Source organism: Sinocyclocheilus anshuiensis, unplaced genomic scaffold, assembly GCF_001515605.1.
Source record: "Sinocyclocheilus anshuiensis isolate Anshui unplaced genomic scaffold, SAMN03320099.WGS_v1.1 scaffold178, whole genome shotgun sequence".
NCBI lineage: Eukaryota > Metazoa > Chordata > Actinopteri > Cypriniformes > Cyprinidae > Sinocyclocheilus > Sinocyclocheilus anshuiensis.
The window spans coordinates 480495-498070 of NW_015546031.1; the positions used below are offsets into that span (position 1 = coordinate 480495).

At 36.7% G+C, this 17576-nt stretch overlaps 1 protein-coding gene across 1 annotated transcript in view; it reads left to right on the forward strand.

The window, feature by feature from the left end:
- cyth3b (cytohesin 3b) overlaps positions 1-17576 on the forward strand; it is a 43546-nt gene that overhangs the window by 12563 nt on the left and 13407 nt on the right. The window contains exons 2-7 of the mRNA XM_016499889.1: positions 12076-12158; positions 12558-12622; positions 13816-13882; positions 14124-14242; positions 14587-14667; positions 15641-15753. Coding sequence (XP_016355375.1) covers positions 12076-12158; positions 12558-12622; positions 13816-13882; positions 14124-14242; positions 14587-14667; positions 15641-15753 — 528 coding nt within the window. The remainder of the gene's footprint in view (positions 1-12075; positions 12159-12557; positions 12623-13815; positions 13883-14123; positions 14243-14586; positions 14668-15640; positions 15754-17576) is intronic.

Below are 17576 nucleotides of genomic sequence, written 5' to 3' on the forward strand. Positions count from 1 at the left end.
AACGCAGCCTAATTTTCATTTTTGGGTGAACTAACCCTTTAACTTGGGGGTTGCCTTACCTGGCTGCTGCTCTTCATGTTGGAATATAGCATATGGCTGGACTACTTTAATGGTGCTTTTTTTTTTCTATTGCAGCATTGAACTGAGTAGGTGTGTCCACAGTGAAATCTCCACATCAAATATGTTCTTATTGGCTGTGCATATTGGCACATCTTACAGCAGTTTCATATTCAGTCTGGACAGACAAATTACCTGATGCTGGAATGTGTCTGGTTCTGATCTAGAGTGAATGAGTTCAACAAGCCCAAACTAGCATCTCTGTGTATAATTCCCAGTGGACGCGTGGCAAACACAGGTTTGAGATCATTGGTAAAGTGTAGCTGGTTAAATGGGTCACAGCTCATATTCCTGACAGCTGCTCTAGTATGAGTAAGCGTGAGTCAGTGCACAGCCGCAATTGAGGGCTTCACCTGTGTTATGTCAGCAGCAACACTCCCCCACTGACCCTTCATTCATCACTTCATTACTGACAACAGTATGCTGTGGGTGGAAATCACTAATTACTAGGTTTGCTGTGTTGAGCTGTTTATTCCAGAGCTATACAAAAAAGGTGTCATAATACCTCTCTCATATCATTTGAGAAATGAAAGATACTATTTTTTGTATATAACTTTATGTGCTCTGCTTACTGTTTAATCATCATTAGTCATAAATCATTGGCTTTCAAAAATGCATTTATGTTGTTGACATCTGAAGCAGAATGTGGAATTACAAACTAAGATTCCTTGATTTCTTAATACATTTCCCCTTATTTCACAACCTCTTCCAGGTAGCTAAATGATTTCACATTTCTTTCCAAGCGTTTTTTATGAAATCAGGATTTAGGTTCACGAACATTCTTCCTTAAAATGGCATGTAAAGTTCACACTAGTGTACTCTGTAATAAATCACATATAAATTATAATAATCCATAGCATTTCTCTTTCAAAACGTTTTGATTTGTGTAATGTGCCACCTTAACTGGTATATGTCATTGTAGCACACCATTGTTCTTGTGCTTTGTTACAAAAACTATTGTTTTGGATCTTTTCTTATAACAGAAGTGAAATAATGAGGTTAAGGTCAAGACTGTAAGAAATACTTTTCTGTCTGCATGTGGTCACAAATACTTTATCAGAGTGTAACAGGGTTAAAAAAATAAAATCAGTAGGGACCCATGACAAATTTTACATATTCTCAGAACACATTTAGAAATAAGTAAATATTGAAAAGGCTAATGTTGTGTAAGCTATCAGGTAGTTTTTATGCTATAACCCAGGCGTTTCCAAACATGCAGCCGAACTGCAAGTTAATATTTAAATAATTTCAAAACATATTTGCATGTTCTGCGTGGTTGTCTGTTGCCGGTTAAGGTTCGCATAACATGCAAGTAAACAGATGAAATATCTAATCTTTTTTGCTAAGCGTTTCATTTGGATTATTTATCAAAATAAATAATAGTTTTATTTTTAACATATTTATTTAAAATATTTATATATATTATATTTTGTCTTATATTGAAATTGAACTGCGATATGACATGCCATTTCATGTCTAATATTGATATTGCTGAGACATCCAAACACAAAGAATGAAGAACACTCTACTGCTAATGGAAATAGATAATTTTAAGGGTATAGTTCACTCTTTACAAGTTCATTTACACTACAAGTTGCAATACAATTATTTTTTTGTATACAGTTATTCATATTGAAGCCCTTAAGATATTAACATGTCAAATCCTTTTGGCAGAATATCGATGAAATCGACAAAAAATGTCAGAAATTTTGCAAGTGTGAAGCAAATGACTGTATTGATAGTATTAGATATATAGCTATTTTAGAATTATTTATTAATTGTGCAGCCCCGTTTGTTTTATTTTAATGTTATATATTCAATTTAATTAATTATTTGCTTTTCAACAACACACAAACAGTTATCTCATAACCCACCATTTGGGAAATCCTGCTATAAACTAACACAGAATTTTGCAGCATTGCTCAGTCAGAACCAGTTAGATTCCAGTCTTTGATTCATTGTTGTTTGTGGACTCCTTCCGTTGAGCCAGAAATGGGTACATGCATTTATCAGCACCAATAAATCTGTACATGGTACTAATGGCATCAAATGGCAAAACAGCTCGGACATTGTCTGATATTCTCATAAAAAAAAAAAAACTGGTCACAGTTTATTTTGAGGTCCAATTCTCGCCATTAACAAACCATTAACTACGACTTTTGCCTTGATAAACTCCTAATTGGCTGCTTCTTAATAGTTCGTAAGGTAGTTGTTAAGTTTAGGTATTGGGTAGAATTAGAGATGTAGAATATGGTCATGCAGAATATGTGCTTTATAAGTACTAAGTACCTAATAATAGGCATGCTAATAAACAACTAGTTAATAGTGAGAATTGGTTCCTATACTAAAGCATTACCAAAAAACGAAATCAAATAAATGTTAATGTAACAATACGATTAGATTTGCTGTGTAAGTCTAATGTTAATTAGACGAGTTGTAAGTCACTGGGAGCCACACAGCGGCTGTTGTCCCAGAGCAACCATTTGTAACATATCTCAGAGATCATTGAAATGTGCCTCCGATTATCTTCATTTAAACACCTCTTGACTGGCCCAGGTCTCTTCCTTTGCATCTCCACAGCCGGACTTAAACTAACAGCAGCCTCTCCTATAGTTTATAATTAAACCCCAAAGTCCCAAATAAATTCAGGCTAAAGGAATTGAGTTCACAAGGAATGAATAAAACACAAGTGTCAGAGCGACTGAAGAATGTCTTATGGCGCAGTAAAGAGCTGCCAGGATGCCCACGTTTCAACCATAATAACGTGACAGAGTGATTTTGTCTTTGCATTCCCCTCTCATACAACAGAGTACACCCCCTTCCTCACATGCAGATGTGGTGTCTGGACAGACAGGGGCCAATATAAACAGGCCTGTTAGGTGTCCGGCAGCCCAGTTTGTCTCATTCATGGCTCTCTATCAGACAGCTGGAATCAAGCTCTAAACTCATTTCCTGTCTGAGTCATCGCAGGCCTCAGGGCGTTCAGAAAGAAGGTCTCACTGTCTCATCTTGATGCCCCATGCCGCATTGCACCTCAGATTTGCCTTGATAGACAAGGAGATTTTATATTTGATTGGATTCATTCCATAGAAGGAGATGAGAGATGAAATCCTGATGATAATCTGGATTTAATGGTGTCACTCAGAAATATTATCATCATTCAAAGCCACTGTATTTAACAGATTAAAATTTGAGCCACAGCAAAGTTAGATGGTATTCAGGCAGACAGAACTGAGGTTCCTCTGACTTTCGTCTTTTGTAGGCGTTTGACTATTGACTTATAATCTGGTCCTTATTGCAGGTTTTTCTGGGCAAGATGCACCTACTTAGGAAAAGATTATCTGACATGTAAAGAAACCAACTACAGTTCATTATATATTTGCTAGATATCATGCTGGATTACGTAATCAGATTTCAAAAACTGTACTGTAATTATAATTACATTCTAAAATACTCGAAATCAGACTACAGTTACTTTGTATTTATTACTTGATTACAAATTTGGCTATTTCAAATTGCTGTTATTTGAAAACGATTGGTTTTAATTTGACATTTTAAGAGGATTAGATCACCCAAAAATGAAAATGCTGTCAGTGATTACTCACCCTCGTGTCGTTCCAAGCCTGTAAGACCTTCGTTCATCTTTGGAACACAAATTAATATATTTTCGATGAAATCCGAGAGCTCTCTGACACTCCCATAGACAGCAAGGGAACTACCTCACATGCATCGTGTTACTCTCGTGAATGGTGGCAGACTGACCCGGAAGAGAAGAAATCTTTGCATAAAGTTGTTATTTTGTTTTCTTCGCGCACAAAAAGTAGTCTCGTAACTTCATAAAATTAAGGTTGAACCACTGATGTCATATGGACTATTTTAACAATGTCCTTATTGCCGTTCTGTGCTGTGGACCCTTGCTGTCTATGCAGGATCAGAGAGCTCTCGGATTTCATTGAAAATACCTTAATTTGTGTTCCGAAGATGAACGAAGGTCTTACGGGTTTGGAACGACATGAGGGTGAGTAATTAATGACAGAATTTTCATTTTTGGGCAAACTATCCCTTTAATTGTTAGCTTTCCATTAAACTCACAAACCCCCTGCAATTCCTTCACAAACCGTTTGGGAAACCTTGATGTAATGTATTGCACTTCACATTAACAACAACAAATGGAATGTATTTTCTCTCTCTTTGTAGTTTTATATCAATATGGTACAAGATCGTCCTGTTTAAATCAATGTGATAAACGAGTCAAAAGTTGTCTAAAAGTAATCTAAAGTAGTCAAATTATGTGTAACGTAATAGATTACATTACTAACTACAATTTTTGTCATGTAATTTTGCAAATCCTTGTGTTTTTATCTAAATCCACTATCGTCAAAGATGATTGACAATTAGCATACAGTTTGGACTTATCTATCTAGGTGTCGTATTCCTATAGGTAGATGGGGATCAGCTGAGAGTCAGCTGATGCGAGCTTGACTAACGTGACCTGCCAGAACTAACGCTACGCTTGATATCTGGCATACAATTGAATACAAAATGGAATAAACTGATAGATATTTTGATTTCTTGCCACTAATAAAAATCTGCAGTCTGCTACTTTGTTAACATGACTTTAATTCCTTGTCAAGTCACCTTTATTTATATAGCGCTTTTAATAATACAGATTGAGCAACTTTACTGCATTAAATAGGAAAATAGTGTGTCAATAATGCAAAATGACATTAGTAAACAAAACACTCAATTTTCAGTTATTTTGTGACCTTGTGTCCTGATATGGTTTTAATTTTCCAGTCAGGAAAGTCTTTGTGTGCAATATGCATCAGAAGGAACGTGAATGGAAAGGCCAATTTTAAAGTGACTTTACATAATTTGTATTTCTTTTAAAAGATTTACTTGACACAATGTTGAGGAAAAAGTTGTCAGCTAGTCCATCTCACTTCCAGCAGTTTCACAGTGAAGCATCTGTTAATCTATTGGCACACTTGCATATTTATCGTTCTCATGCAAATCATGGTAGATGCTAGTAGGATGCAGATATGGAAGCTCACGGAGCCGATGCTGATGCTTTATGCAGCTGTTCTGAGCTTAAACTTTACTCACATTATTAACCCAGAGGACTAAACCAGCATGAGAAATCAGATGCAGGCAAACCACTAATTATATGAGAAACAGCGCAGAGCCTCTGCCAAAAATACTAATCTAATTTGTGAACGGGAGCATGACACAGGATGAGTTAAAAATAGGGGCATCAGGATATTTTCTCATCTGCTAAAGGAAAAGGAAGCTTTCTTTTTAAAATAATTTTCCAAATGGACTCCAGTGGCGATGAATAAGGCATTGTGAGGGTGCGAGGTTTCTTCTGGAGTGAGGTTTTATTGAGTTACATGGGGAGTGGGTGAATTCAATCAACTTGGAGCTTTTGTTTGTGTTTCATTTTTAAATATTTGAAGCACCTTAAGGAGATACATGCTGCGGTGCCATCTGTTTCTGTGGATTATACTGTGGAAAAAAAACAACTTCATGGAATATTAATACAGAACAGAGATGCAGATTGTAAAATCAGCTTCGCGGCAGGAATGGGTCAATTGCTTGTAGTTAGGGTTAGTGATTTAAATAAACTCCTAACCCTAAGTACTTCAGCCGTCCCGCACCATTTGTGCTGCAGACATGAATGATATTCCATTTTGTATGGCTTGTTGTGCTATTACTTTTCTAAATAGTCAGATTTATGGTTATTGCCATGTGGATATGGATGCCATGTTTTGAATAAAAAATCCCCAGACTGAGGAAGAGACTTGAGCCATATCAAGAGAACAGGTTATTGCAGAGACTTTTGAATTTGGTGATTAATATCCATATATGTTATAATGCCCTTTATAACGACTATGCTATGAAAAACTCATCAACCCCCCGCAACCACACACAACACCTGTTTTGCACAGGTAAACAACATCTAGTTTTGCATTAAAAATGTAAGAAATAATTACAAATCAAACTAATGTATAATTTCTCAATGCAATATAAGATCTATATCCTCTTTGCTGAAATTTATGATGAAACTTTTCCTTCTGAACAACAACAAAAAAGAGTCACGATAACATGTTTTCTTTGTGTCAGATGGCTTTCCCAGACTAATGATCTGTGCAGATTCACATATGGCAATAACAGAGGCTGGAGGATCATCACCAGAATGAGCAAAACTCCAGATCTTTTCATCAGATTTAGCAGATTTAGTTGTTAAGGCTTTTGGGCTTCATTGCTTGTTCTAGCCCCATAAGGGAATGGCCCATGAGCAAGTGACATTATGCTTTTGATCAAGACACTAACACAAGCTAAATGCTAAATCAACATACTTCTTATGCACCTGTCCTCACGCAAAACACCATTCTTCGCCACAGTTGTAACTCAGCGTAACTGCAATTGTTCAAAATGTAATAGTAAACACTATCAAATATCCCCCTTTCCCCATCTTGCTCAAAAACACAGACATAATACTTACATAAAAATATTTCAACATTGTTACTCTCCCCATTAAGTCTCATGCAAAGCATGCCGGAAATTACAGTTTCAGTTATGTCATCATACCTGAATCATTTTCAAGTAAACATTTTAGAGAATTACATTCACTGGAAGCAAAGAAATAAAGTTTAGAAGAGAAACGCAATTTTATTGTGTAGATCACAAATAACAGGATGGAGTAAATCAGACAAACGCTTCATTTTTAAGGATCAAGACTCTTAATTAACAGTTAATATGTGTTCTCTATTCTAAAGTGTTACCATTATAATCAATATGTTTTCTTTAGACACAAGCCAAAATGTTACTGAATGTAAGTCAGTATAATGTCAATATAATTTTGCTTTTTACAACTTAATTTCACTATAAACAAAAGCTAAATAAGCTATAATATAGTAGAATTTTCAGTAATACTTTATTTTAGGGTCTCTTAACTAGTTGTTTATTAGCATGCATATTACTAGAATATTAGCCATTTATTAGTACAAATTAAGCACATATGAATGCCTTATTCTACATGACCTTATTCTACAATCCTAATCCTACCCTATACCTAAACTTAACAACTACCTTACTAACTATTAATAAGCAGCAAATTAGGAATTTATTGAGGAAAAGTCGTAGTTAATAGTGAATGAGTGTTCCCTATTCTAAAGTGTTACCGAATTTTCATTAAGAGAAAACTAAAAACATTTTGTTTGTCAATATTTAGTTTGCTGTAAATAAAGATGACTTTGAAAAACCTTAAGGCAACTTTATTTTAAGGTCCAATTCTCGCATTAACAAACCCTTAACTACAAATTTTTCCTCAATGAACTCCTAATTTGCTGCTTATTAATAGTTAGTAAGGTTGTTGTTAAGTTTAGGTATTGGGTAGGATTAGAGATGCAGAATATGGTCATGCATATGTGCTTTATAAGTACTAATAAACAGACAGTATGTTAATAATAGGCATGCTAATAAGCAACTAGTTAATATAGTGAGAATTGGTCGCTATACTAAAGTGTTACCAAAAACTGCATTTAAAGAAAATTGTTAATTGTATCTTATTTTATTTATTTATTTTTATAGAGACCTTTATTTGCTTTTAGACAAACTAAACAAAGATTTTCAATTAGACCAAAAAATGCATTTTAAATAAATGACATGGCAATTGCACAGTTATTTTGCTTGTCTGTTTGTTTGTAGTGAGTTCATGGTGCAGTCCTGGAAACAAACTTAACTTGCTCTTGTTGTGTGGCTATAAATAAAGTTTGTGACTCATTATTGAAACCAGCTCAGATTCAGGTGCCACTCCCAATTGAGTGTAAACAGTCCCATTATGTCAAGTTATATTGATGATATCAAAATAGCGAACAATTGTGTGAGTATGAGTAAAACAAAATAATGAGGTCGCATCACAATTAACAATAACATAACATAATTTCAGCTACAGTGACTACATACAATAACAGAAAACATTCTCAAATTTTGCTTCCCCTTGCAAAACTTGACCATGCTATAGTTGTCAGCGTGTTTTTTAACATTTTGCTATGTGTCTGCTAGGGTGTTGTGGGAGGTTGCCAGAGTGTATTGCTGTACTATTACTACAGTTGCTGTAGTGTGTGCTGAATGTTGTTAGCATGTGCGATTGCTGGGATTATTCTAGGTGGTTGCTTGGCTGTTATACAGTAGACGCTTGTTAGGACATTGCTAAGGGTGCGAAAAATGTATACTTCCTTAAACAGCAGTAAATCTAAATACAAAGCAGATTGTCTTAAAACTTAATAACCATGTACTGTCTCCATTTACTGTTCCATGCAACATTTTAACAAACTCAACTCACGCTTCCTGATGAAACTTGACCTTGGTGAATATATGGTGAGTTTTACCAATAATAAGCTGAACACTCATGATAATTGAATGCACCAGAGACTGATGTGGTTTCAGAGCAGAGGTGGCTGAACTGGTTTTACCTGAACAGTTGGTCTGTATAAGTATGCAAACTATGCGTATAGTGTGTTTTGAGAGCAGCGTGTGTGGAATAAACGCAGACACATCGTGCCTGTATCTGAGTACTTCAGTTTCCCCGGGGAAATCATTCTTCTGACAGTTTCCAGTGTGGTCCGCTTTGAGGAATGACTACTATGCCGCATAAAGAACAACAGATATGGGCAGAGAGTGATGGTACGTACCGCATATATTGTGAGATTTAAGATGGAAGACGTTGTGCTGTGTACTTACGTAGACACAGAACTATGATTTTTTTTTTGTGGAAATGTGAGGTGTAAGTGCATGATAAGGCAGCTCTGTGTTTGTGTGGTTGCTATCGTCATGTGCTGTAATTCGTCTAATCTGCACTGCAGATGGGCAGAGACATCCTCTCTATTGTCCCGAGGCAGTCCTGGACAATATCAGGATGTCTATCCAAGACTTTCCTTCATTAGATATTCCCAGTCTCCACAAAGGACGTAGAGCTCGTGATCTGAATGTTTCTCTTTTAAGCTGAAGTGTCTTTTTCGTATCCCAGCAGAAGCAACTACAAGTAACCCATTGGTAGCTTGATTCTCTAAAACTTGTAAACGCTAGCTATGTTTCCATCCAAAGATTCGAATTAAACTTGTGCGCAAAACTGGAATATTGTATGAAACATACGCGAATAAAGCGTCGTTTCCATCCAACGAGTCAAAGAGAACAAAATCATCACTTCCTGATAAACTGGCACATAGAAAATTATTTGAGGTTCCACTCACATCGGTAGCACAAAGAGTGCAGACCAAGTTTCATGCAAATTTTAGGGGTTAGTTGAAATGAGTAAACACCACTAATAAGTGCAGGTCTTAATGATGCACTGGCTGTGTTGTGCTTGAACTGACATATAATAGTATATTTAAATTCACAGACCTGACACGCCAACGTCACAATAAAGAAAGCACATTTTTTGGCACGCAAGTTTCCTTTTCCCCTTGTTGGGTTATAGGTCATGTTTAATGCATTAGAGCCACAGTGATATCAAATTACCCTGTGCTTCCTGTGTGTGCTCTCACTAACACACAGTGGGGGTTTGTCTCTGAGTGCAACAGGCCAACAATCGAAGACATTTGCCTCTTTTATTCCAGCATGGGAATTCTCTCAGATGATGTAGGATTTCTGTGTTGTAGACGTATAGGTTTGCCTGTGGGGGATCACTCAATAAATGCTGCTTTATGCACGCTGTCAAAGAGAACCCAGAAACCATTGTATGCAGCCAGGACGTGGTTAGTGTCATAATTTTTGTCTTTATGGAAAACATTAATTGTTTCCATGAACCCTTGTTTTCCGAGTTCGTCGAATTCACCCCACTATAGATGTCGCAGGCCATCAGAAAGCTTTGAACTAGTGTTCAGTATCTTTTCATGCTTTTTGGCCTAGAAAGGGTTTTAACAATTGACAACTGAATGTGAAGTGAAAATGGGAGATGAAATTCAAAGCAGCTTAGTGGAGTGATGCAGATGGGATTTCTCTTCCCAAGCAATGGATACAGGAAGCTCGCGAGCGCTACAATCTGCTCCAACAGAAATACTGAAGTGACCTACTTCCTCTGGCTGCTGAATGAATCTCAACCATCTTCACACAGAATCTGAGGAGCCTGATGGTGGACTCAAACACTGCTGGTGTTCGCTTTCACACATTTTCTGCTTTAATACTTTTTGTCCAAATGATGTTCTTTAGATTTAACCAATATTTCATCGTGTCATATTCATTCATTTTAGTCTGTTGCCAGACTGGAATGGCATATAATTGCAGTTGACAATAATAGTGAACATGAAAATCAGACATATAAAAGAGTATCCTAAAGCTTCTTTTTCATGTATTAGAGACAACACAGAACAACCACTTTAAGACCTCTGTCAATGGAAACCGCTGCAGTGGGCTAAAAGAAGCAAAGAATCAAATCAAAACCTCTTTCAAAGAAAGTCTGTTCACTTGGCAGCCATATTCGCAATTTCTCCAGACAGCTATTTTGGGCATCCAAGACCAAATACTATCTGCTTGAATGGGGAAATCCTGATAAATTAAATAAATATATGATAAATTATTACATATTTAAAATAAGCAACTAAATCTGACATGAACTGCCCCATAAACATTTGTTATGCTCAAATAACAATACAAATGCTTATATGTTAAGCTGAATGCACATGTGCAGTCCCAAGCGTCTCAGGACACTGACTGTTTTTATGGCAGCCACAGCTTCTAACAGCAGCTGCAGTGACTTTACCAACTCTTCTGTGTAGAATGTGGGAATTATTCCACCATATTGCGTTGCGTTTTTCTCCTATTCATGAGTAATGTGAATTTTTGTATATCGAAAGTATTTGAAAGAATGCAGAAGCTGTTAGATTCTGGGAATTGGGGAATTTGACTTCCTTCATGAAGCTTTAGAACAGGTCCTGCTGAAAAAAAAAACGGAAACCATCACAGAAATTCAAATGATTTCCACTACAAATATCAAGCAATCAACTATTAACCATTAAAACCATTAAAAAATGGTTTCCTGAAGTGTGTTTTGGGCCATATTCCATTAGGATTTAGTGGTTTTAACAAGCCACCAATTGAAGGTGACAAATCACCAAAGACTGTTAGAGTTTTTATTAAAACCAATACAATTCCCATTATAACCAGTAAAACCATTAGAAATTCTGTGATGGTTTCTATTGTTTGATTCACTTTTCCGCCAAGTTTAGATCCAAACATGATCAAACTCACCTGTAACGTTCTAGTAATCCTCCTGAAGACCTTGATTAGCTGGTTCAGGTGTGTTTGATTAGGAGCTAAACTCTGCAGGAAAGTAGACCTTGAAGGAACCTTGTGCCTGCCCTAACTTTTCAGGCCCTGTCCACAGGAACGCGGTTATTTTTTTTTAAAGATTTTCAAAAACTCCGGTTGCAGTGTTATCGTGTAGACAGCGAAACCGGAGTTTTTGGCTTGTGACGTCGGCGCCTGCGCTGTTATCTCCGCCTACTGGAGACTTTTTCAGGCTTCTGTTTGGCCAACATGGCTTTACGGTTGAGATTATATCGCCACCTGTTGGTTTGGCATGCTCTTGACAGTGCTTCATAGCATGCGTTTGCGTTTTCATGTGGACTGAGTTTTTTTTAAAACGGAAGGAAAAACTCCGTTTATAAAAATACCCGTGTACGTGTGGACATGGCCTCAGATTGTTCATACGACCCTGGCTCCTTTTATGGCTATACTCATCAGAAGTCTGAGAAGAATATTTATGGAGGATCTCTCATTTTATGGCAAAGAATGTACCAGTAATTCACATAGAGTCTGGAGATAGTATGACTGGAGTTTGAATGCTGAGGGAAACATCTGACCCACATTATTGCTGATTTGAATATGTTATGCTCTTAAACCAGTGCTCATATAAACACACGTTTACAGGTGTCCTACGCTTGTGTTTTGTTACAGTCCCTGAAGATCTGTCCTTAGAGGAGAGAGACGAGCTGTCCAACATACGACGCAGGAAAAAGGAACTGCTGGATGATATTGAGGTGAGAACGTAGTCGAAAGAAAGAGAATTTGATAATAATAATAATAGTTAATTTTATATTAGATAAAATAATGATTAAATGAATTGTATTATCCATTGCTTTTCGTAATTCCTCTATAGTGAGCTGCCATTGCGTTCTGAACATAACCTTTATTTTTCTTCATTGAATGCAACATAAAAAGCATCTTGTTTGGTCTTCTCTGGTTAAATAGCTTTAGAACATTGTAAAATGCATTTGGCAGACAGTTTCATCCAAAGAAACTTACATTATATTCATGTTCCACATTTTTTCATGGGAATCGAACCCATGACCTTGGTGGTGTTAGCAGAATGGTGCATTATTTGGGTTACAGGAGTGTCGTATAGAGTTTACTGTTTGATGCGAGCCTCTGTTTTACAGCGGCTGAAGTTTGAGATCGCTGAAGTGATGACGGAAATCGAGCAGCTCACGTGTGTGGGCGAGAGGTGAGTTATGAGAGCTTGAAATGTTTCCTTTTCATTACAGTCCAACTGAAGCTCATTCATATTTGCACCTGTCTCTCTTTTGTCTGAGGGTCCTCACTGAACTGTCCTCTTCTAAACATTCATTAAGCGCTCTATTCACAGTGTGTCATCTGGTTGAAAGGTCATCACCGCTCACACACCTGAGGAGAGGACATGTGTGCTGTGTGTGCTTATGTGTGTTATTGTGCTTACGGGAATATAGATTGACTCAGTGTGATTGAATGGATGTTCAATATATAGCAGCTGATTTTAGTGCAGATTGTTTAATTAATGAATATGTCACAATGTAACGCAGCTTTGCAAAAAGGCTGTTATTGAAGAATGCAGCGGTTAAATCTATATTTTACACATCATCAAACCCACAACACATAAGTAGACCCATATGACTATTTTCACATTTTCTGCACCATTTTTTTCTGGGAAAATCAGCTGAATTCTGTGGACTGTAAGCATGCAAAACTGTCCTAAACAAAGCTAAAAGCACTGCACTCTTATTGGTAGCTAAATATTTTAAACTGTAAGCATTTCATAAACAAAGATGTAAGTGTGAGGGATATGGTGAACTTTGTGAATGAAGGTCATTTTGTGTGCACAGATGGTGTTTACATAGACTTCTTAAAGGCACAGCAGTAAAACAAACTAACCGTTGTTTCGTTGTAACAGTCAGAGTTGAAAAATGTCATTAAATAAAGCAATAAGCCCCAAGAAGCCGTGGTTTACAGTGAATTTATAACAGCTAAGGGGCGTTGTTAGGAACGACGCGAAGCAGAAACGGTTGTGGTTGCAACAAAGTGTTTGCCGAGCAACAACAGACATAAACAAAGGTGTATGTTTGTTGAGTAATTTACAACAGCTTCGAACGCGGCTCAACCAATCAGAATCAAGGACCGGAACTATCCGTTTTATAATGATATTTAAGATTATTATAAGTGGACCTCACTGGGAAATTAAAATAAGAGGAAAATATAACAAGTCAAATCAACAACTATTTGTGACAATAAGCACAGGACTGTTCGTTTTAAAAGTGTGGTTATTGTTTTGAACTCGGTTTACTCCATACGTCGTATCTGCAGGCAAATCATACAAGAGGTTCTTTGTCTGCCTTCATTCTTATTAAGGGATTTTTGTTAAGGCATATTTACTTCCATTTGCAGCAAAACAACACAGAGAAACAAACAAATTGCAATGGGAAGGAAGAAATTCAACATGGACCCCAAAAAAGTAAGTTTCATTTTTATTGTCTGTTCTACAATGACCCAGATATTTGAAAATCTTCACAGATGTCAACTATTTTAATATGTTTTTAAAGCCTTTAACCTTTAAATTATTGTATTTGTACTGAGCGATCAACCTTGTGACATTTTCCCTGACGTACTGTATTACATTTGGAAATTTTCCACATCATTTCCCTGACATTTATAGAGTTTATCCTAAAATCCTTTTTAAATCAAATTCCTTGTAGGGGATCCAGTTTCTGCTGGAGAACGACCTCCTGCAACAGACCCCTGAAGACATCGCTCAGTTCCTCTATAAAGGCGAAGGCTTGAACAAAACTGTTATCGGGGATTACTTGGGGGAACGGTAACCCTTTACTTCATTCCTGTGGTTTTTTACCCTTGTTTATTCAGTGCATGTCAGTTGCGCTGTGAGAGATATGTGCCTGATTCATCACAAAAATCCTCCGGAAATTGATTGTCTGGGTTTAGTGAGGAAAACAGCAGCAGTGAAACGCAACATGTGTGCCTCTGAGGGAAATGGACCACCTCTTGGGATGTGCCTTGTCAAAACAACAGGATTTCTTGAAGCATAGCTATAGATACAAACAGACGAAGCAGCCCACAAATGCTGCTGAAGAAGGATCTTAAAAATCTACTCTTTGCTGAAAGTAACCATTTCTCCTGTGTGTGGTTGTTGTTTTCTCATAGGGATGAATTCAACATCAAAGTGCTCCAGGCTTTCGTAGAGCTCCATGAATTTGCCGACCTCAACCTCGTTCAGGCTCTGAGGTGTGAGAAGCTTCTCATTCTTCCCCAAAAACTGCATGCACGCCTCATTTCTAGACACGTCGAAATATAAAGGACTTTTGGCTTAGAATTATCCCAGTAATACAATAATGAACTGGTTTCTACTCCAAAATCATTACACTCTTAAAAATAAAGGTGCTTCACGATGCCATAGAAGAACCTTTTTTTGTCTAAAGAACCTTTAACATCTAAAGAACCTTTCTGTTTTACAAAAGGTCCTTTGTGGCGAAATAAGGATCTTCAGATTATAAAAAGGTAAGAAAGAGATGGTTCTTTAAACTGAATGGTTCTTTGTGGAACCAAAAATGGTCCTTCTATGGCATCGCTGTGAAGAACCTTTTAAGCACCTTTATTTTTAAGCGTGAAGATCAGACTATTACATTTTTTAATAATATAAACTTGTTCACACTTTATTTTAAGTTCCAATTCTCGCCATTAACAAAACATTTACTATGCATTTGCCTCAAACTCCTAATGTGCTGCTTATTAATAGTTAGTAAGGTAGTTGTTAAGTTTAGGTATTGGGTAGGATTAGGAGTGTAGAATATGGTCATGCATTAATACGTGCTTTATAAGTACTAATAAACAGCCTATATATAAGTAATATGCATGCTAATAAGCAACTAGTGAGAATTGGTCCCTATACTAAAGTGTTACCATACATTTTAATAATATATATATTTTTTGCATTGTGACATTTTCATGACAATTAAAAAAAAATGTAATGCCAAAATATTGATTACTGTAATATAAAAGAAATTGTGAATAAATTATAGTAAAGTATGTATATATAATGGTACTATTTATGCTTCTACCATTTTGATTTGGAAAAAAACAAATAACACTATGATTAAAAATACGGTAAAACAATTGTTTGATTTTGTGTAAATGTGACCTGGACTTGTTTAGATTCACTCACGACTGATTTTATGATGGATTTGCTCTCTCCACACAGGCAGTTTCTCTGGAGTTTCAGACTTCCTGGTGAGGCCCAGAAGATTGACAGAATGATGGAAGCGTTTGCATCCCGGTACTGCCAGTGCAACCCGGGAGTCTTTCAGTCCACAGGTCAGACATGTGCGAAACGGCCAGTGTCCACACTAATACAAACCTTCCTTCTGTCCTGACTATTTCATAGAGGGATGTTTGTCAAAAAAACATCAGGCCCAAAACATGCTCAGTCAAATTTGCATGTTTTTCCTTAGATTTATCTGATAAATCTCAAGTCTGCAGAAAAGCACATTCCAGTTGTCTGATCACAGCTGATAGATTATGAATGTTATACTGAAATGAATGGTTGGTTTGATGGTGATGGTGTTATGTCTGTTAGTCAACGCCCTGTCATCTGCTGGACAGGCTGAATTTAATGCTGGATCTGAATACTGGCAGAACAGACACTTGTTTAATGTCACTTGTTAGAGTTAAGAGCTCATGTCATGATGTGTTTAGAGAGTAAACAGTGACTGTGGTGTACTGAAGCTGTACGAGAACAGCTCAGTCTGGCAGTGAAATCCCACTCACATTCTCACCACACTAGTGACTCACACCCACGCTTATGTCAGGTTTTGGCTCTAAAGTAATACTAATAATTTTTTTTTTTTTTGGTCTCACTTAAATGTTCAGAATATTAGGGTGAAATAAGTTTTCGTAACACTTTAGTATAGGGACCAATTCTCACTATTAATTAGTTGCTTATTAACATGCATATTACTAGCATATTGGCTGTTTATTAGTACTTATAAAGCACATATTAATGCATGACCATATTCTACATCCCTAATCCTACCCAATACCTAAACTTAACAACTACCCTACTAACTATTAATAAGCAGCAAATTAGGAGTTTGAGGCAAAAGTTAAAATAAAGCGTGTGTCATGATTCACACTGGGAGCACTGGAACTAAGGAGCGAGGAGACGAGGAGTGATGCAAAATCCAAAGTATTTAATAAACACAAAGCTGGGAACACAGGAACACGGGAAACACAGAACACGAAATGACATTTAACAGCGGATGGGAAACGAGGGGCAGAACACACTTTAAATTCACAGTAACTAATTAAACACAGCTGGAACCAATAGAACTAAATAGGGACAGGAACAGGAAAAACCAAATATGGGCATAATAATCAAACTGGAGCATGTGGGGGAGGAAAACACAACACGAGACATGGAACAGAGTCTGACAGCGTGACTGAAGATTTTATTTATGCTAATTTTTTCAATGACAAGCCTTTAAATTTAAAATAACAGTTTTCCATTTTAAAGGGGTCCTATTATGCTTTTTCTCTTTTTCAATTTTAGTCAGTGTGTATGTATGTTTGGGCATAAAAAAGATCTACAAAGTTACAAAACTCAAAAGTCCACTCCAAAGCAAGATATTTCGTTTTTAAAAAATCCCTTTTCAAGAACTACAAAGAATGGCTCCTTTGGACTACAGCGTTGTTTTCCAGGGTGTTTGTGATGTCACAAAGCGGCCCATTAGAATATCATTAAAATAATTCCCGTCTACGGAAATTCGAATGGTTGGGGGGTGGGGTTAGAATGCTTGGTTGAGTGCATCAGACAAGACGACGACGAAGAAGAAGTGTGTTTAAGCAGTTGTTGACATAGTATCTAAAACGTGATTTAGCAAAAAAAAAAAAAAAACTACAACAATAACGTTACCACTCTAATATGTCTTGCAATATGCCCTGGACAACAAAACCAGTCTTAAGTGTCAATTTTTCAAAATTGAGATTGATACATCATATGAAAGCTGAATAAATAAGCTTTCCATTGATGTATGGTTTGTTAGGATAGGACAATATTTGGCCGCGATACAACTATTTGAAAATCTGGAATCTGAGGGTGCAAAAAAAATCAAAATATTGAGAAAATCGCCTTTAAAGTT